General features: G+C 58.6%; 1 protein-coding gene across 1 annotated transcript in view; it reads right to left on the bottom strand.

The window, feature by feature from the left end:
• Nucleotides 1-12,017: 12,017 nt before the first annotated feature.
• The window catches only part of CUX1 (cut like homeobox 1), a 280,996-nt gene continuing 273,039 nt past the window's right edge, over nt 12,018-19,974 (bottom strand). Inside the window, exons 21-23 of the mRNA XM_074595981.1 lie at nt 17,362-17,442; nt 14,963-15,027; nt 12,018-13,857 (exon numbers count right to left, since the gene is read on the bottom strand). Of these exons, the coding sequence (XP_074452082.1) occupies nt 13,797-13,857; nt 14,963-15,027; nt 17,362-17,442 (207 nt within the window). The 3' untranslated portion in view covers nt 12,018-13,796. The remainder of the gene's footprint in view (nt 13,858-14,962; nt 15,028-17,361; nt 17,443-19,974) is intronic.

Raw genomic sequence — 19,974 nt, 5'->3', positions numbered from 1 at the left:
GCACCGTTTGCTTTTTCTTCCCTCAAACCCTTAAAGCAGAAGAGCTTCAGCGCAGCTTCTTCCTAAACCTCTTTTTTCTTTTTTGTGTTTTAGGCAGCAGCGTGAAACACAGGGCAAGGGGGATTTGCAAAAGCGCTGTCTAGGAGGCATGACCGGGGCATGGACTCTTGACTTCTCTCCTTGGTTTCATCATCGCTGGTTTTGTGATGATTTTGGGTGGACGCCCACCCTCCTGCTCCTGGCTGGCCACATTTTCCCTTCCCAGGGGTCTTTTGAGGAGGAATTAATGCTCACCGAGAGGCTGGAGCCCACTGCTCAGCGCGGGTTACCCCGGACAGACCACGTTTGCCCATCTCCCGCCGCGGCTGATGGTGTGCTTCCACTCCCCCCGGCTTCCCCGGCCTCTCCTCCGAAAAGCCTCTCTCCCATTCATATACATTTTTAAAGAAAATACACAATCAATAGTCTCTTAGGCTGGAATTTCATTAAGGGTTTCATTGCGCTCGCTATCGATTGCCAGCAGGGCTGGGAGCCGCACGCTGTGGGTCCGGCGGCCGGGGATGCAGGCGATGCCCAGCCCTGCCCGCACCGTGGGACCACCCGGACCACCCTCCGTGGGAAAGGGCAGCGATGGCAAGGACAACCCTGGCTTTTGTGTTGGCGTCGCCTCAGAGACCTGGCAGAAGTGGGAAGAGTTGGGAAACCCGTGGCTTTTTGAAAGCTGACGCAGAGACGTGAACCTGGGGTGTCTTCTCCTGGCACCTCGCAGCGGGACCCAGGCTCTCCACGTGCTCTCCCAGGGCTGGGATGGGAGCCCACCAGCCCCCGACCTGCTCCGTTACGGGCGCAGCAGTTTCCCCTATTCACCGCCAATTTTCTTCCAGGACAAACACTTTGCAACTGCAAACGCTTTGGCACGTATCAGGCTCTCGTCTGCCTTCCCTCTGTGGGTTGCTGCTTGTTTCAGGACGTGTAAAACAAGGTTGGAAAGCCTGTCCTTGCTTGCGGTGCAACGCCGGGTAACCTTGGAGGGCTTGCAATTACAAAGGAAAGCAGGGCTCCGAGCGTGGAAGCCCAGTTTGCAAAGCTGCTGGCCAGCCACTTGAAAAATCAAGTGAAAAAATCCAAACCTTCAAAAGGGTTTGAGGGCTAATTTTAGGTCTGTGCCTTGACCAAAGAGATTTACAATAATTGCCGGGGTGAAAGTTTAACTTCTCCCGCGACTTTTCTCAGCAATCCCCGAGGAACCGTGTTCCGCTGCACAAAGAGCATCCCCGGTCCATCTCCCCGAATTGTCTTTTTAAGGTTTTATTTTTAAACCGAAGCCACAGGCCGCATTCAACGGTCTGTAAATCCTTCACGAGTCCCACGCCGCAGCCGGCGGGAGCTCCCGTGGACGGGGATGGGCTTCGGCTTGCATCCTCGGCCCCAGTTTCTGCCCAGCTCATCCCTCTCCATCCCCGTCCCCATCCATCACCAAACCCTTCGAACAGGAGCCGCGACGTGAGCAAAGCAGAACACATTGCTTGTAGGAGCACGGCCTCTCTGCCGCGCTAAATGATTTAAAACTGGTGGTGAATAAACCTAATATCTGCTCGCTTCTGCCAATTCTCATTACGCCGGGACTCCCTCGGAGCTATTTAGCTGCCTTAAAAAAAAAAAAAAAAAAAAATCGCTGGAAGGAGTGAAGAGAGCGGGGCAGCCAGCGCCGGGGAGGGCTGCTGGCAGCCGCCCGGCTGGAGCGTGACGTGCCCTTGAAATCCTGTGCCCGGAGGCATCCGGCGGCCGAGCCGTGCCAGCTCCGGCAGCGTGCCCTCCGCCACCCGCGCCTGCCGGTGAAGCCCCGGTTATTTTTAATTCCACCACCTCCATCCTCCCGGCGTCCCGGGGCAGGCGCGGGGGGTTATCCAGGGAGCTGGGGTGGGGGGGGACGGACCGTAACGCTCTTGCAGGTTTTCTCGCAAAACCCTCATGCTGTGGGTTTGCAAAGCCACAAAACCATGGTGGGGAGAGAGGAGGGGGCGGAAAGCAGGGGTGGGAGGTGAAGCAGTTTGTCCAGCATCCCAGAAAAACCCTGGAACGGGTGGCAGGGGACCTTCCTGGCCGTGGCACGGGGCAGGCCAGCCATGAACCTGCTTTCGAAGCCATTTCACGGCGCAGGCATGGCAAAAAGCCGGGTGCGTATGCGAGCTGTCAGCCGGGCAGATGGGCCCCGGGCTTCTCCCGGGTTGTCACAGCTGCAAATTGTCCAGGAACAGTCTCTAATGAGACGTAAGGGAAGGATTTACTGGAGAAAGATGTCACAGGGATGAAAGGGAGAAAGATGTCACAGGGAGAAGAAACCGGGAGAAACAGCAGTTTGGTTTTGTATTTATTTGCGCAGGGGAAATTGCTTTAAAATGTCCTTTGGCGCGTTAGGGAAGGCAAACAGCCAGTGACAGCCCGGCTGTGGGGGCCTTCCCTGGGGACCGCGCTGATGTGAAGACCTTGACGTGCAAATTCCCTTTTCCTCCTCAAGCCCCAGGGACTCAGGACTTACCTGCGAGAGGGAGAAAAGCCCTTTCCTTTCAGCACAAAGACCGTGCTGAAAATTTCCTCTGCAACCTGAGCTTTTCCTTGCCCCCGCTGCCCAGGGTGCCTGCGCAGCCCTGGTTGAGTGACGCTTTCCCAAGATGGCCCTCAAAGACGGACAAGCCCAACCGCAGACCAGCACAAAGCCAGACCAGCTGAAATCCCCCGGGGAGGATATACGAACAGGACCAAACCCCATCCTCATCCTCTCCAGGGGTGACTGATGGAGTCTGGATGGAGACGGAGACCATCAGCCGAGCTGGAGAGCATCTTGCAGCACCAACAATTCATCCCGCGTCCTTCTCGTGTGTGCACAGCCTGTCCCCTGCCGTGTCCCGGCTCTTCTGGGCTTCAAACATCTGTTTAGGATCGTGTTCAGCGGCCTCTCGGTGTCCGACCCAGCTGGGAAAAGACTAATATTTGGGATTAATGAGTAGGGAAGGAGGGAAATCTCCTGAAAACACTGTCAGGCTGGGAGGGACTTCAGGGCTCGACCCTTCGGCATCCCTGGCGGTGCTGGGTGTGGTACAAGGAGCAAAAAGGGGGTGTCCAGCTCAGTGTCAGCAGACACGATTCAAGATTTCCCATCCTAAAGTGTTTTATTCTGCCTGATCTTGATGCCTCCAAGAAGTTTCTTCTGCTGGGATGGAGCTCACCGGCCCTCTCCAGCCACCCTGGCCCCGCACCAGCGGGATGGGATTTGTGCTCACGCCGTGTCTCCGGGGAGAGTGTTTTGGCGAGAGACGGTCGCCGTCAGGGACACACCATCTCCTAAGAGGACATGTCACTCACCGGGGAGTCGGGCTTCCGTGGGGGAAGCCACAGGAGCCCAGCGCCGGTGCTGCCGCTGCTTTTCTTCCTCCTGCCCATGCAAATGAAAGGCGATGCTTTTTCTGTGCTAAAACTTCCCCCCTCGGTGCCCGCCGGCGGGGCGGCAGGTGGAGAGCTCGCCAAGCGTGCAAGCGATTGCCAGCAGCCGCAGAGCCCTGCGCTGGGACGAGCACCCAGCCCCTGCTCTCTGTGTCGAGGAAGGGGGACACACGCACACGAGTGTGTCCACACCTGGGGCCGCAGAGCTGAAATTCTAGCAAAAAAAAAAAAAAAAACAACCCCAAAACCCCAGTGTGAATGCTCCTGCCTCCTCTCGCCCGAGGGCTCTGCTCCCCACGGCTGCGGCCGTCCCACTGGGGTGACCGCGACCGTGTCCCTCCTAGGGGGCAGGCACCTTCTCTTCCAAACTGCCTCCCATTTCTGCTGGCGCAAGGTCAGGGGCGATGAGCTGCTCTTACATTGCCTCTGAAATAGCCCTTTTCGTTGTGCTGTTCTGCTCTGCTGGAGCCGTGCTTGAAAGATGGTGTCAGAGGCTTTGTTCTGCGCGGGCACAGCACCGTGGAGGACTCAGCCGTGGGAGGAACAGGCTTCAAAAAGCCTCCCCCACGCTTCCTCTGGGGCTGTGCTGTCCTGGCCAGGGTCTTTTTTCCAGAAGTAAAGCCCTCCTCGCTGCAGCAGCCTTCAGTCACCTCCTGCACCTGCATCTATTTGGTGGCCTCTGCTCGGGGATGGGTTTGGGACCCCCCAACTTTGCTGGGCCTGACCCACAGCTGTCACCCCGAGGACCGTGCCCCCTCCGGCAGGGTCTGTCCCGGCTCAGATCCTTCCCCGCTTGCTCTCCCCGGGCACCACGCAGCCATGGGCTCCCTCGACGCCGCTGCTCCAGGTTCCCATTTATCCCGACGGTCCCCCCTGCTCCGTGCCCGCAGCCTCCAGCCGGCGGGAGCCAAACCCCTGGAGATTTCAGGCACACAGAAGGGGTTTTTGCCTTTCTCGCTCCTGCAGCAACAGCTCCTTGCGCCTGGCGATGGAGGGGAAACCGCGTTGCTCCTGCCTGGCGATGGAGGGGAAACCGCGCTGCTCCTGCTGGCAAAGGGCTGATCTTTGCTGTGCGGGAACCTCTCCCCGGCATTTCCCGCTGTGCTGGTCCAAGCAGCTCTTTTCTTGTGGTTTTCCCAGGGTTTTGCCTTTCCTACAGGCTGGAGAACGTCCTTCTGGCAACCTTGGCTTTGGACCAGTCCCACGCTGCCGGGTCAGGCTGGCCCTGGCGTTTCCGCGGCGCAAAGCTCTCCCTGCAGCAGCTCTGAATGCACACTTGCACGTGTATTAAAAAGAAAAAAAAAAAAGAAGCATTAAATATTAAAGGCAAAACCATCTTTGCCTGAACTCAGAGCAGCTCTTAAAAAAATGATAGCGGCTCCCAAATCCCAACACTCCCTTGGCTTTGAAAGCTTCTTCCATCTTTCTACCACCCCGCGGGGAGGCGGTGCGAGGTGCGTGCGAGCAGCAAGGCTGGCGGGCAAAGCGTCCCCAGAGCGGTTCCCGAAGTGAAGCCACACGGCTCACAGCAGCGGCCGGGAAATTCCTAAACCCTGCGAGCCTGAAGGGACTGGTGTGCGGAGGGGAACTGAGGAAAAACCCTGGAAAATCCCAGTTCTGGGCCAAGGCACTGGTAGGTGGTCAGTGAGGGCAGCCCCCTCCCCACCCCCACCTCTGGGTGTCACCACCCCGAGGGGGGTGACACCACGCTGAGACAGGACGGGTCCTGCCCCCCACGTGCCCGGGAGACGCACCGATTGCCGTGCAGCCCCGGCAGCATCTGCTCGTGGGGGTGGTGTCAGGGTCCCCTCCATCGATGGGGACCCCGGGGGGCTTGGCACAGCCCCAGCTCCTGCTTTTCCTCTGCAGGGACACGGCCGTGCCTTACCCGCTCCCGCACCGGCTGTCACCCCCAGCCCAGGCACCTCCCCGGCGGTGGGATGCTCGATGGGAACGGGCTGCAGAGGGGACAGCCTTTGCAGGGCAAAGCACGTTGTTTTTACCCAAGCAGCCTTTTCCCGGCTGCGGAGGGGTGCAGCGCTGGCTGCCTGCACCCAGGGAAGGGTGAAGCCTTTTGGGGACATCAGTGGGACCACACATGTGTGTCCGTGCCAGAGCCCTCCTCTGTGCTAAATATCTTCCCCAGGTCTCTAAAACCACCAAAAGGCTATTAAAAACCCCTGCTCTTCCCTGCAGAGCCCTTTCTTTCCCCGAGAGACCCTCGCGGGGGGACTGCAGTGATCCCGCTGTGGCAGGACCACGTCCCCGGGCATCGCCGTGCAGCATCGCCCTGGGGAAGGCAGCACAGCCAGGCGCAGCCTGGACCGGCACTGTGAGAAGGGGTTTCCATAGCGACGGACACCCGAAAGGCCCCAGATCCTGGATGTTCAGGGCAAGGATTTGGGGCGGGGGCCGGGGTGCGGAGGAGGTACCCCAGAGCTGCAGCCGCTTTGCTGCTGGGACGCAGCCATCCCCCAGCACCGGGGCCCCCATCGTCCCACATCTCATAAAATCACACCCCGAATCGCCTCCCTCCATCATCCTCGATGCGTTTTGCAGGATGCCAGGGGAGGACCTGTCCTGCCGGGGGGGTCCCAGCGGGGTGCTCAGTCCCCACAGGGGTCTCTGCCTCCCTCGGGGAGCGCGGCCAAGCCCCAGTGGGGCGTGCGGCTTCCCCTCCGCCCCCGCTCCCTCCACGGCTATTTTTGGCCACATACCCGGCAGGCCACGTGCTGGTCCCCCCCAGCTGCCGGTGGGGACAGTTATTCTGGGCAGGAGGAGACGTCAGAGGAGCCGTGCCAGGGCTGCGGTGCTGCCTTCAGCCCCGGCACCGCTCCGCTGCAGGCGGGAATGCCGGGCATCACTGCTGCGGGGACGCGTTGGGGGGTTTTTTCACCCGTTTTTGTGTTACAGCGCCGAGCTCACGGGGGCAGCGTCTGTGCAACAGGGGCGAAGCAGCAGCGCAGGGGACAAAGCACTAATGCGGCGGGGACAAAGCACCGTGCGAGGGTGATCAGGCGCTAAAGCAAGAGAGGAAAAGCCCCATGCAATGGTGACGAAGCGCTAATGCAATGGGGACAAAGCCCCCTGCAGTGGGGACAAAGCTCCGTGCACTGGTGATGAAGCACTAATGCAACAGGGGCAAAGCCCCCCGCAATGGGGACAAAGCCCCCTGCAATGGGGACAAAGCACTAATGTAATGGGGACAAAGCACCGTGCCGTTGAGGACAAAGCCCCCTGCAACGGGGACACAGCCCCATGCACTGGTGATGAATGCAACAGGGGCAAAGCCCCCTGCGATGGGGACGAAGCCCCATGCAATGGTGATGAAGCACTAATGCAATGGGGACAAAGCACCGTGCTGTTGGGGACAAAGCCCCCTGCAATGGGGACAAAGCTCCATGCACTGGTGATGAAGCACTAATGCAACAGGGGCAAAGCCCCCTGCAATGGGGACAAAGCCCCCTACAATGGTGATGAAGCCCCATGCAATGGGGACAAAGCACCGTGCCGTTGGGGACAAAGCCCCCTGCAATGGGGACAAAGCCCCCTGCACTGGTGATGAAGGACTAATGCAACAGGGGCAAAGCCCCCTGCAATGGTTTCTCCAAGGCTGTCGATACAGTTCCCCACAGCCGCCTCCCAGAGAAACTGGTGGGTTACGGTCCAGACGAGTGGTCTGTGCATTGTGGGGGGCTGACAGGGGCACCCAGAGGGGGGGTGGTCAATAGCTCCTTTCCAAACTGGCAACCTGTCACGTCTTACCCGATGCCAGGCACGTCTTACCCGTGAGGCCGAAGGGAGACTCGCCACCAGTGAAACCGCATCGGCAGCACGTGTCCCCCCGTCCCTCCCTCCCCTTGTCTTAATTCCAACACCATCTCTCGCCCCTTTGGATCACCGGCCCGTGTTCAATAGCCAGCACAAGCTCCAACTCGCCCGGTGGCTCACCCCCAGCTGGCAGCTAGCCCTCGGCTGCCGGGACCGAGTGCGGGTCGCCGGCTGTCCGGGCTCTTTGATTTCCAGGGGAAACAGCCACCCTGGGAATGGGGAAAAAAATCCCGGCCGCCCTGCAATACGCGGGGCTGCGAGCCGGGGTTTTTCCAATTAAAAGGCCGCACGCAGCTAACGGCTGAGCTTGCCCACCCGGCGCTAATGGCCGGGCAGGAGAGCGCTGGTGGAGCCAGGAGCTGCTGGCTGCGCTGGCCGGGAGCCATCGGTGATCGATGGCTGGGGCATCGTTCAGGGAAACATGGCCAATTTCCACCCTTTTTTTTTTTTTTTCTTTTTTTTTTTTTTTCTTTTCCACTGCAACACCAGCGCTGGGGGAGACCCTCACACCGGGTTGGCAGCTCGTGGGCATCTGTCCTGTGCTTGTCAATGTTAAAAAAAAATAATTAAGGAATAAAAGAGCAACCAGGGCGATTTGGAAGCGCAGCCTTTCCGCGCCCACCCCGGCTTTGCAAACTGTCGCGCTGCCAAAGCAATGCCTGGAGGTGGGCACTGCCCCGGCCCCCCCATCCTGGGGCATCCCCGGGATGCAGCCACGCAGGGAAGGGCTTCGGAAGTCCCCGCGGGATGCGGGCATAACGGGGCGCAGTGGGACACCTAAATGTCCTCCTGCCACCCCCAGCTGGAAAATGAAGGGCTCGGGTCTGGCTGAGCCCCCGGCACGGGCTGGTGTCACCGCAGGGAGCGGGGACCCCCCGCGGGGAGGGTCCCTGCGCACGACCCTTCAGCATCCCCGTCCCCGGTGCTCTCCGCGGCCGCACAGCGATTCCGCCTTATGCGCCTCGTTTACGTTTTCCTGCCTTAATGAGAACAGACTTTTGGGGAGGGGGGAAGCGAGGTAAATATTTTTCCGCTTCCTCTCCGAGCTGGAAAAGCCTGCGAGGCCCATCTCCAGGGAGACTCTGTAAATAAGGCGGAGGGGGAGGACGGCGGGGGGGTGGTGGTGGGGGGGGAGCGCTCCATATGCTGCACCAGCTTTCGGCCCCGGCTTGCCATCAGATGTCTAACACAACAGGAAGCAATAAAACAGTTATTACCAGCCGGCACCTTCCAGCACGGCCGTGCGGAGGAGCCTGCCTTCGCTTTTGCCCCCCCCCAGCTCAAAACCCAGCTTAATAACAGGGCTCCCTATTAACAGGGTTATTGGGGCTCACTTATTATTAGGGCTCGTGGTAGGGATGGTCCACTGCAGGGCATGGTCCCACCCCACCGCTGCGATTTCGGCACAGAGACAACCCCGCTGCGATTCCCACGTGCCCTCCCATCCCTCCGCTGGCAGCTGTCACCTCTCAGGTGGGACCGGGTGTCCCAGCCGGGGACAGCCACACGGGAAGAGCACCACGGCTAAAGGGACCCCGGCCAAGGGAGCTCCCGGCGTTCAAACTGCCGTCGTTTTTAAAACAACCCATCGAAAACCAGCAGCCCCGGCTGCTCCATCTATTAGGAGAGAAATGGGAGGGCTGATGGTTGGTAGATGGTAGAGCCACGACGGCTCGCCATGCGCCCTTGGCCGGTAATTCCTGCCGCGTGGCCGTAACTCCCGGCTGAACCCGAGCATGTCCTGGAGACAGACGTCCAGCCTTGATTTAAAGGCATCGAGCAGTGGATATCCACCACCATTTCCCTGCCTGCTTACAGCAGATAATCAGAGCCACTCTTCCAAAAACGAATATCAAACCATCCCTATGGCCAGGCTGGTCAGGCTCCCGCCTCCAGATATCCAAATCCCTTATACCTTATCCCCTTTTTTTCCCTATGGGCCGTGTCCGTGCACCGACCCGTCGCGATGGCCCCGGTGACCCCCCAGCCCTGTGCGCTGTTTATCTGCCGCGTTTACTGGGTACACCCTGAACTCCAAATAACCTGCAGCACCGGGCGCGTTTCTCCTGGCGCTGGCTCCGCGTCTGTTTGTGTTTGCGAAGCTCCTTTCCGGCTGGCGGGGGAGTCTCGCTCGCATCCTGCACGCCAGGCGCTGGCTCCGCTTCATTCAGCTCCGCTCAAACCCCATCGATCTCCCTTTTCCATTTGCAGAACGGGGGCAAACACGTTTGCTGCCTTGCGCCGTTAGTGGCTCTGGAGACACGTTGCCAGCAGGAACCAGACCGGAGGGACGCGGCGCCTGGCCGGAGACCTTTAGAAAAATAATATATGTATATATTATTTTTTTTTATAGCGTTGCAACAATCGCTGCTGCGGCTTGCCCTGCAAACGGTGCAGCATCGCCCGGCTTGTCCTCAGCACGGACACGCACCGAGCGGGCGCTGGGCATCCCCTGCAGGGTGGCGATGGGGCTGGATCGGGCTCCCCGCCGCTCTCCCCTGCCCGGGGGGGGACAACTGGGTGTGCTGCAGCTGAAAATCAAGACAGATCGGCCGCATCCTGGCAGTGATTTCTGTCCTGTCTCCTCTGCCCGGGGCAAAAACTGAACTTGTGACCCAGATGTGAGCAGCCTGTTATCTCATTAACCATCCCGGCTTCCCCAGGAGCCTTTTATTACCATATGAACCTCCAACCATCCCCCAAAATTCAGCCTGGGTCTCTCAGATGGGACGGAAGATTTGCACGTTAAATGGATATAAAAAGCACAGGTTTTCCTGTAATTATTTCCCTGAATATCTGTCGATACTAATTAAAATTGTTTCCCATAATCAAATTTGAAACAGCGAGGGAGAGCAAGGGGTCGCTGAAATCCTTTCCTTTCCAGTCACTCAGGGATAAAAGGGGGCTTTCAAATCAAATTAGCAAAAAAATAATCTCCTCCGATCTCCCCTCCCTGCCTCTTAAAAAAAGGCAGGGACCCAGCAAGGGCCAGACTGGGGGGGGGGTTTGGGGGCTGCCCTCCCAAACCTGGTCAAAAATGGGGCTCGGGGGGTGCTGGGGCTCAGGGCTGAGCGTATCCCAAACCCCACGGGGACAGCCCCGCTCCCCGCCGGGCGCGGGGGCGTTCGTCCTGCCCGTGGCAAACCCCGCCGGGGTGAGCTGCCATCGCTCTTGCCAGGGGTTGGGGTTTTCTCCTGCCTGTGACTGACCCGCTGCTTCGTTTGTCGGAGGGAAGGGGCTTTGGGCACAGCGATGCCGCGCTGTGTCCTGCCTTGCCAAGCTTGGCCGGAGGGTGCCGGGGGGTTCTGGGGGGGTGGGGTGGGGGTGAAGGAGACATCTCCCAGTGTCCAGCCACCCGAGGGCAACCCCCCCATGCACGAGGCATCTTCCCAAGCACCAAAATTGCCGGTTTTTGTTTCACGAGCATCTCACCGTCTGGGTCCGACGCGCGCTGCTCTGCCCGGAGGGACAAGGCTACCACCCCTTGGAGCCCTGTGACCCCCCCGGCTCTGCCCGAGCCCTTCGCCTCCAGCATGTCTCTAAAAAGCAGCTCCGAAAACTTGGCGGAGGCGCCGGCAGCGCAGGCAGGCGGTGACCCCAGAGCCCTCCCCGGTGCCGGCTTTCCCCGCCGCCGGTCGGAGGGTTTTGGCAGCCAACGCTGGGCCCTGGGGAGCGGCAGTTCTGTGCTCTCCGGGGCACTCGGACATCCCCGGGACATTTGGACACCCCGTAGCTGCTGTAAGGTCACCGGGGCTGAGATGAGCAAGCGGTGCGTGACCCCCCCCGAGCGCTGCTGGTGCTCGCCACCGTGCCCCGGGTGTGCGCAGCCCTTCTCCGGTGGCCGTGGCCGGGGGAAGGCAGGAGATGCGAGTCCTTGTGCCATGCAGCGGCTGTAGGAATTGCTGGAAGACCAGAAACAGCGAGATTAGAAGAGAACACAATACCCTGCAGGGAACCCCTGCCCTCCCAAAGAGGGATTTGGGGGCAAATCGGTGAATTTGTTATTTTTATTTTGCGTGGAAGGAGGTGATGGTTCTGCCCGAGGGATGAAACCCATCAGCCAGGGGTCCAGTAAAACCTGGGAGTCCCGGGGACTGGGGGGGGGGGCTGCAAAACCTCCGGCCCAGCCCTTTGGCCCTTCGGGGTGGGGGGCACGGCTCTCCCCAGACACCCCCCCCCCACTCGCTGGGCTCAGCGGAGGGAAGCCGCGGCTAAAAGCCAAGGTGAGAGCCTGCAGAGCTGCCCGGCCCCTCCAGGCTGGGGCTGCCGCGGTGCCCTGGGGCTGGGAAAGCAAGAAAAAAGGAGGATGAGGAAGGGAGGGATCATCACTGTACACCCCCCCCCCAAATTAGCCAGCCTAATTTACACCATTCAACCTGAGTGCCTTACACCCCCGGCGTGGGGATATACAGAATATCTCTGGTTTTGGAGGCTGTCCAGGCTCAAGCCCCTCTGCTCCTGTGGTCCTTCCCTCGCTGGGAGCCCTTCATCCCCTGGCCCGCGGGACTCCGGTGCTCCCGGCAGCCGGGACGATGGCTCCGGCGCGCGGGGACAGAGGTCCTGCCCTTCCCGGCGCTGCGAGACACCGCTGCCTTTAGCTGCTGTAATGGGTTTCTAAAATTAGCTGCACGCTCTGCCCTTGGACGCGAGCAGGACATTTCTCAGTTGTTTAATATCAAAAGTCCAAAAAAAAAAAAAAAAAGAAAAAAAAAAAGAAAGGGAAGCAAAGGACAAAAGCCACCCAGTCAATGCATGTCTAAGTTTATTTTATCACTTGTCCCGCAGAACTCAACATCTATTTTAAATCATTTATGAAGAGTACAAGTGTGAATAGCTGCAGAAGTTTTGCAATTCCAAGACACCACACATAGCTTCTAAAAAAAGCAAATTTAACCTTCCCAACAAAGCCTCAACAAGCAGCCCACCCTTCCCCGGCTCGCGTTCCCGAGCTATTGATCCCAGGCGGCACAAAGCTCATCTCCTCCGCATCCGAAGTCGATGAGTTTACGAAGAGGTCCCCGCGTTACGGCAGCATCACGCACCGCCCCCCCCACCTCGCCCCTCGCCGGCATCTGGCCCTGCGGTGCCTCCCTCACAGACGGGCTCGGTTTAGCCGGCACCAAGCGGGGCAGGTGCAGGTTGGTCCCTCGGGGTTCACCCCTCCCTTCAATTTATGAGTATTTTACATTTTGCCGCGGGCCGCGGCTCCTATAAATAAACCTGGGCTGCCCGTGGCAGATGTTGAAGCCGATGGCTGCCTCCACGCTCCGTTAGAGGCCCCGGCTCCCCAGCAGCGTGAATGTGAATAGATCTGAATGTGCAATGAAATATTAATTGGAAGCAACGCTATTCTATCTTCGGAGGGGAATTTTAATTGAGGACCACGCTAACGAGCTAATATCGTCCTGCACCGTGTGGTCACGGCCAACAGGGAGGAATAGGGGGTGCTGGGACCTGCTCCCTTAATCAGAGCCTCTCCTATCACCTCTTTCTCCTCGAATCAACCCAAATTAGCAGCCCAGCGTTAATCACCCAGCAAACCCACCACCAGTGATTGCCTGATTTGACTTGTGGTTTCCTAAAAGGATCAGGGGTTGAGCAGATCAACTACAAGGCAAGTCGAGCCCCGTACGAGGGATGTGCCTTGGATTAGGCGAAGCTCTCGCACCCAGAAGGGCAACCAACGCTCAGCAGAAACATCTCGGCAAGGAGAAGCATCCCAGTGAGATCAGTCCTGACCACCAGCACCTCCCTCCGTGCCCATTAAGTCCTAATTAGCCAGGCTCTTTTCAAGCTGAGGGCTCCGGTTCAAGAAAAGCATCTGCTGGTGCTCAGCTGGGTGACACGAGACACTGCAGAAGGTCCCGAGAAGCCCTTCAGATGGAGCACGGAGCCGAGCAACAGCTTTGTTGGGCTTGGGAGGCAGCGAGAAGGCAACGGGCTGAGCAACCCCCTCTTTGGGGGTGGCTAATTGTTATCTGCCGCTGTCTCGCTTGCTCCATCAGAGCCCCGGCAGGACTGCTTGCCTTCTGATAATTCAATAAACCAGAGCAAAATAGGAATTCTCAAATATCACGACACTTGAAAATGCAAGACTGGGAGGTTGGCTTCCCCCCCCACCTCCCCGCGCCCCATTTTCTGGCTAAATTTAGTCCGCCCAGTGTTGTGCTGGACTCGAAACAGGATGGAAAGAGATAGCGCATCTGAGAGGAGTACCTCTTATCTTGCATTTTCCATGTATTCTGGTAAAGACAGAGCTCTCTGGGACATCAGGAGGACACGGGCATCGCTGCAGCCCCCTCCGCGGAGGGAGGGAGGGCTGGAGACGCCGTGTCCTGCAAACCAACTCTCTGTTCACTGAAGGTTTTGGTTTCCAAGGGTGGGAGCCACGGAGGGCGGCGGGGGGGATCATAGTCTCCATCCTACGAAGCAGAAAGCAAAGCACAGCGAAGCGGCTGGCAGGGCGTGAAGGGCCAGATCCTGCTGCGGGATGACAGGGCTGCCAGCGGGGTCGCGTCCATCCGTCACTGCCACATGTCACCAGCGTCCCCATTCTCGTGGAACTTGTGGACATGGTCGGCGTACCTGGGGAAAGGGCACGGTCAACGTTAACTCGCAGCAAGAACTGCTCACGGGAAGGGTTTGGAAAACACCCAACTGCAGACAAGCGGTTGTCTTCCTCCATGCACCTTTTCTCCCCCCCCCACCCCCATCCTCATTGAATTAAGGGTTTAAAACCCAATTAACCACCCTCGTTTCCAGGACAGAGGTGCACCGGGTGGTGCCTAAAAAATCTGCCACAAACAGACCTGGGCATGACCTGGACGGGCTGGAGAGCTGGGTGGAGAGGAACCTTATGAAATTCAACAGGGGCAAGTGTAGGGTGCTGCACCTGGGGAGGAATAACCCCCCACACCAGGACAGGTTGGGGGTGACCTGCTGGAGAGCAGCTCTGTGGAGCGAGACCTGGGAGTCCTGGGGGACAACGGGATGCCCATGAGCCAGCAATGGGACCATGTGGCCAAGAAGGCCAGTGGCATCCTGGGGGCCATCAAGAAGAGTGTGGCCAGCAGGTGGAGGGAGGTCATCCTCCCCCTCTGCTCTGCCCTGGGGAGGCCGCATCTGGAGTGCTGTGTCCAGTTCTGGGATCCCTGGTTCAAGAAGGCCAGGGAACTGCTGGAGAGGGGACAGCAAGGGGCTATCGAGATGCTGAGGGGACTGGAACACCTCTCTCATGAGGAAAGGCTGAGGGATTTGGGTCTTTTTAGTCTGGAAAAAAGACGGCTGAGGGGGGATCTTATCAACGCTTATAAATACTTAAAGGGTGGGTGTCAGGAGGATGGGGCCAGGGTCTTCTCAGTGGTGCCCGGGGACAGGACAAGGGGTAACGGGCACAAACTTGACCATGGGAAGTTCCATCTCAACACGAGGAGGAACTTCTTTACCCTGAGGGTGGCAGAGCCCTGGCACAGGCTGCCCAGAGAGGTGGGGGAGTCTCCGTCTCCGGAGACATTCCAACCCCGCCTGGACGTGTTCCTGTGCCACCTGCTCTGGGTGACCCTGCTCTGGCAGGGGGTTGGGCTGGGTGATCTCCAGAGGTCCCTTCCAACCCCCACCACTCTGTGGTTCTGTGAAACCACCATGCCCTGTCCACCAAACCCGGGCTGTCCCAGCCTGTCCTCACACCCACTTCTTAGCGCAGTAGGCGGCACAGTCCCTGCCCACGCTCTCGCTCCAGGCCGTTTTGTAGAGCACCTGCAAAATAAAAAAAATGCCATCAGCTCTGCTTTCGCCTGCCCACCTCTGCCCGCCCTCGCAGCAGCCTGGGTCACCGCTGTGCCACCCTGCCCCTGACCTCCTGTCCCCATGGCCACCAGCAAAATCTCTGCCACAGCGTTCTGCAGGCACCCGGGGGGGCTTTTGTGCATCAGAGGGCTGGAGCCCCTCTGCTGTGGGGACAGGCTGAGAGAGCTGGGGGGGTTCAGCCTGCAGAAAAGAAGGCTCCGGGGAGACCTTCCAGCCCCTTCCAGTCCCTAAAAGGGCTCCAGGAAAGCTGGGGAGGGACTCTGGAGCAGGGAGGGGAGCCATGGGACCAGGGGGAACATCCTCAAACTGAGAGAGGGGAGATTGAGATGAGATATTAGGAAGAAATTCTTTGCCGTGAGGGTGGTGAGCCCCTGACCCAGGTTGGCCAGAGAAGCTGTGGCTGCCCCATCCCTGGAGGGGTTCAAGGCCAGGTTGGACGGGGCTTGGAGCAACCTGGGCTGGTGGGAGGTGTCCCTGCCCAGGGCAGGGGGTGCCACTGGGTGGCCTTTAAGGTCCCTTCCCACCCAAACCATTCAATGATTCTATGATTTTCTGAAGCAGAGACTTAAAGCGATGCTCTGGATAAACTCGGTTTTGCAGCCTTGCGTTACCAGCGTGGAGAAACCCAGCGTGTGTTGCCGGGGGTTGCCCTCAGGACGGTCGGGATAACCTTCTCCAGCGGGTTACTTTGGCTGGGGCAGCGCTGCCGCGGCTGCGGTGATTTGGGGCAAGGCTTGAGGCCGCACACAGATGGCGAGGACTTTGGAGGCGTGTTTTTGGCACAGGTTTAAGGACGGTCACTGCTCGGTTTGGCTCCTTTTTCCCTTCATGCCACTAAGTTTCCATCCTAAAGCTGTGGTCCGAGGAGGCGGGGAAGTTGGGGGGAGAAGGAGAAGCTCTCCAGTCCCAGGCTGTGCATTAAATCCTGGGGGATTTGTGAGCCATTGTTACCGTGGCACCAGGGAAATACTCTAATTCCACCACCACCCTTCGGTGGGCCTCCAAATTAGGGTTAATTGAAACCCCAACAGGCAGAAGGCAGTGGCTGGGAAGGGGTGAAGGCTGTGTTGTCTCCCGGGATTAGTGGCAAGGACATTGCTCCCACCGCGGGGATGGAGGAGCCGGGGGTTTGTCCGGTCCCCGTCGGGGACACGGTGCGTGCCCAGCCCAGGCAGCGCTTGGTGCCGGATTTCAGGCCTAGATTTTGTGTCTAGAAGAAGTAAGATCGTTCCAGCCATGTAATATTTATGAATTTTACTTTTTTTCTTTTTTTAGGTTAGAGCTTTAAAGTTTAATGATGTTTAACTTTTTCTTTTCTTTGCTCCTTTCCTCACCAAAATAACACAAAGTTGGTTTTTGCTTTGAGAAGAGCGGGATAGAAATATTGTTCTGATGTGTCTTTGATCTTGTTTCATTGTTTAATTATTAATCATTTTGGGCCCCCCCCCACCCCGAAATGATAAATAAACTCCCAGAGACTGTGCGAGGATATAGGAGGAGTTTGCACCGCGACTGACTCCCGGGGGATTCGGGCTGGCTCAAGCCTCTATTCCTAAACCAACTCCTCTACTTCCAACCCTAAAGTACAGTTGGGGAAATTTGAAAACTAGAGAAAAACAGAGGCACGGGGCGAGCGGGAAGCGCGGGGAGGGCCAGAGCTCGCACAGCGTAACGCAGAGCCGGAGCTCGTCGCCTGGAGGGGCAGCGAGCGTAACTGAGCTCCTCTGCGCTGCAGGTTAAGGGATGTACCCAGAAACAGGAAGGTGGAATTGTCTAGAAACAGGTGACGTGAGGTCATGGGGCCATCTTTTATTCCTAAAATTTTTTACGCTGTTAGCTTCGCAATAATTAACCAAAATTTTGCTGCCTGGCAAGGGGAAGGCTTGCTTGCCCGCGTGCCGGGAGGGCGAACCAGACCTGCAGGCACGTGTGCTAAACCCCCTGTGAGCACCCGGCACGGTGGCACCGCGGCTGTTTCCAGGCACAACACGAAGACACAGGTGGCTTCCAGCTCCTGCCCTTGGGCAAGCCCGTGCCCACCCTGGGTGGCCATTCCCACCCTGGGAAGCCGAGGGGAATATTTATTGGTGCGTACACGTCTCCGCTGAGCCGTGCTGCCCACGCTCCCGGTCGCCGCGTGCCTCCGGAGCCGATGATATACCAGCTGGCACGCACTCACTTGGCATAATAACTTAAAAATGCAAAAATTCCCATGGATGGGATGCTTGCTGCCATTTTAATGTGGTGTCCCGCCCACCCCCCCCCATAGTCCCCCACACTTACCAGGAAGACGAGGCAGTGCAGGAACAGGGTGTAGAAGAAGGCAACGGTACGAGCTGTCTTGTTGGACAGGATGAGCCGTCCCTGCGGCAAGAGCAGAACGGAAAATCCCGTTTTAATGGAGGGGGTCAGTGGAAACCAGCCCTCCCCACGCACGCGCTCGGGGAGACCCCGGCCGAGATCGGGGCCCTGTTTGTGCGAGACCCTACGTAAACACGCAGGTGAGCCGGGACGCTTTGCCACCCGTCTCCAAACAGCCGCCCTCCTTCAAGGTGACTGCCGCGAGTGCCTGTGCCCTCAGCCCAAAATCGCCCAAATCAAGGTGCATTGCAGACTGAGAGCTGCGGGGTTTCCCCCGCTGAAAACTCTCTGAGGAGGTTGTTTGGAACCACCTTTATCCCAGCTTTCTCCACCGTCTCTGCCCGCTCCCCCCGCGCCAGCCCTGACTCAGCGCCTGCCTGCGGCTCAGCGCCGCTCCGGAGAGAAACCCCAGCAGTAATTAAGTCTCGCACATTTTTAATTCATGAGCTCAAAGAACTTGTGTGATTTGCAGCATCCCCTCGCCGCCTCCTCGGCAGGGCGGCCGAGCCAACGCCGGGGGGTGTTCCCGAAGGCTGGCCCTGCTGCCCACCCCCCTGCGCCCCACCGCAGGACCCTGGGAATGACGCGGAGGACGATTTTGTAGCCAGACCCACGGTGTCGGCGCAGCCCTCCAAGCACCCCGGCATGTTTCAGGGGTGACCACTCTGCACCCCGGGGCTTGCAGACCCCTGGCATCCTTCCCTGGAAACCGCCAGCCAGCTCAGCCTAAAGCAACTGTGGCTCTGGACCCCCCGGCACGCACTTGTACCGGCAGCAAAGAGCCGGGAAAGTGGGATTAAAGGCTTGGTACGGCGCGGAGCCCCCAGCTTTGGCAGCAGCAAGGCCGTGTACACGCTGAGAGTCGCGTACGCCCTCTGCCAGGCTGCAGTGATGGCCGAGCACCCTGGAAAACGTAAGCTCTCCAGGATGCCAGCCGCTGCTGGGCTATTGATTTTAGGGATGCTGCGTGCTGGGCCCCAGCTGCTCTCCCCAGTAACGGCCCTTCTGTGGCACGGGGAAGGTTTGTGGCTGGACTTCATGGTCCGGGCAGGTCCCTGGGGTCCCACAGCTTGCCCCGCTGCCCTTTCTACTCGTCACAGATATCTGTATTTAAGGGAAGGTCTTCCCCTCTTCTCGCTCGCCCGGGAGCCCAGCTCTCAGCCACGTGCTGCCACCTCCCGCTGCCGGTCCCCAGCGCGGCTGGGTACCACTGCAGGAGAGGCCAGAGGTGGAGGAGCATCAGCGGCCCTCGGGAAGGCACCAAGAGCCCTCGGGAAGGCACCAGGAGCCCTCGGGAAGGCACGCAGCGCTGCTCGGGCTAAGGCAAAGCACCCCCAAAGTGGGGACTGACAGATGGATGTTGCCGCGGGGGATTTTGGAGAGCAACCACGAACAAAATTCCTCGGGCGCCTTCGAAACCTCACTAGCACCCTGGTCTGCAGGTTTACCCATTTCTCTGGCTCTGAAAGATTTACCCTCTGCTTTTGCTGGTCCCACACCAGCCCACAGAGATGGCCGAGCTCGCTGGATACCAGAAACCCTGTGGGGCCGGGCTGTGTCGCGCTCCAACCCCTCATTTGGGAGAGGCCACGGGACAGCAGCCAGACCCTGACGATGCCCGAGCCCGTCTGGCCCAGGACACTGGGGTCCCAACGGGAAAAATCTTTGCGTCCATCCCTTCGAAAGAGCCAAAGTCAGGAGTAACCGCAGCCTAGAAAAGCAGCTTAGAAGCATGGATCCCACCTTCCTACATAGCAACTTTTTATTCCGGCTGTAAAAGCTAGGGATTCATTACGGACATAAGCACATTCCCAAACCACCGTGCGGGCTTTCCAAAGCTGGCATTAAAACCCACGGATCTCCCACCAAACCAATTCTGGGCTGAAATCTTCTTTGCTATTCACGGCCACGGCGGAGGCTGCTGTAACAAACAAGATTATGTTCTTAAATATTCCCAAGGAATAACTCCCCTAAGTCAGTTTTTTTTGTAAATGCCTTTCATTAATTCTCCGTGGTGCTGGCACGCCACCCAATCCATATTCATGTTGGCATTTGCTTGGTTTTTATGCAAATGACAACTTTGCCTTTATTACGAGATATTTCCGTATTCTGTGGCTGTTGCAGACCAGCGCTCCCGCATTAACCCCTGTTGCGCCGGATAGCCGGGGGGGTTAACTCAGCCAAAACCTGCTCCCGAGCCTGCTGCTCACATCACAGATTCAAATATAAGTCAAATCTTCTCAATAAGCACATTTTTAGCTCAGAAAGCAGCATTCATCTCTAAGGGATGGCAGCCAAAGCCCGCGGTGGCAGCATTCTGCGTGCCAAGAGGAATTGCCCCCCGGGCCAGCCCTGAGCCCCCCCATCCATGTCACAAACAGAGGAGAGGTTCTTTGTATCACATCGCCCAGGGGAGCCGTGGACATGGCCCGGGGGGAGACAGCGGTTCACGGCGATCCTCTGAGACACACGCTGTCCCCGAGCTCCCGGGATGTGCCATGACGTGCCCTGGGCTGTGGCATCGCCAGCTGGGTT

Source organism: Larus michahellis, chromosome 7, assembly GCF_964199755.1.
Source record: "Larus michahellis chromosome 7, bLarMic1.1, whole genome shotgun sequence".
NCBI classification, from domain to species: domain Eukaryota; kingdom Metazoa; phylum Chordata; class Aves; order Charadriiformes; family Laridae; genus Larus; species Larus michahellis.
Note: the sequence above shows the minus strand (reverse complement) of the source record. Positions and strands in the feature narration are given on the sequence as shown.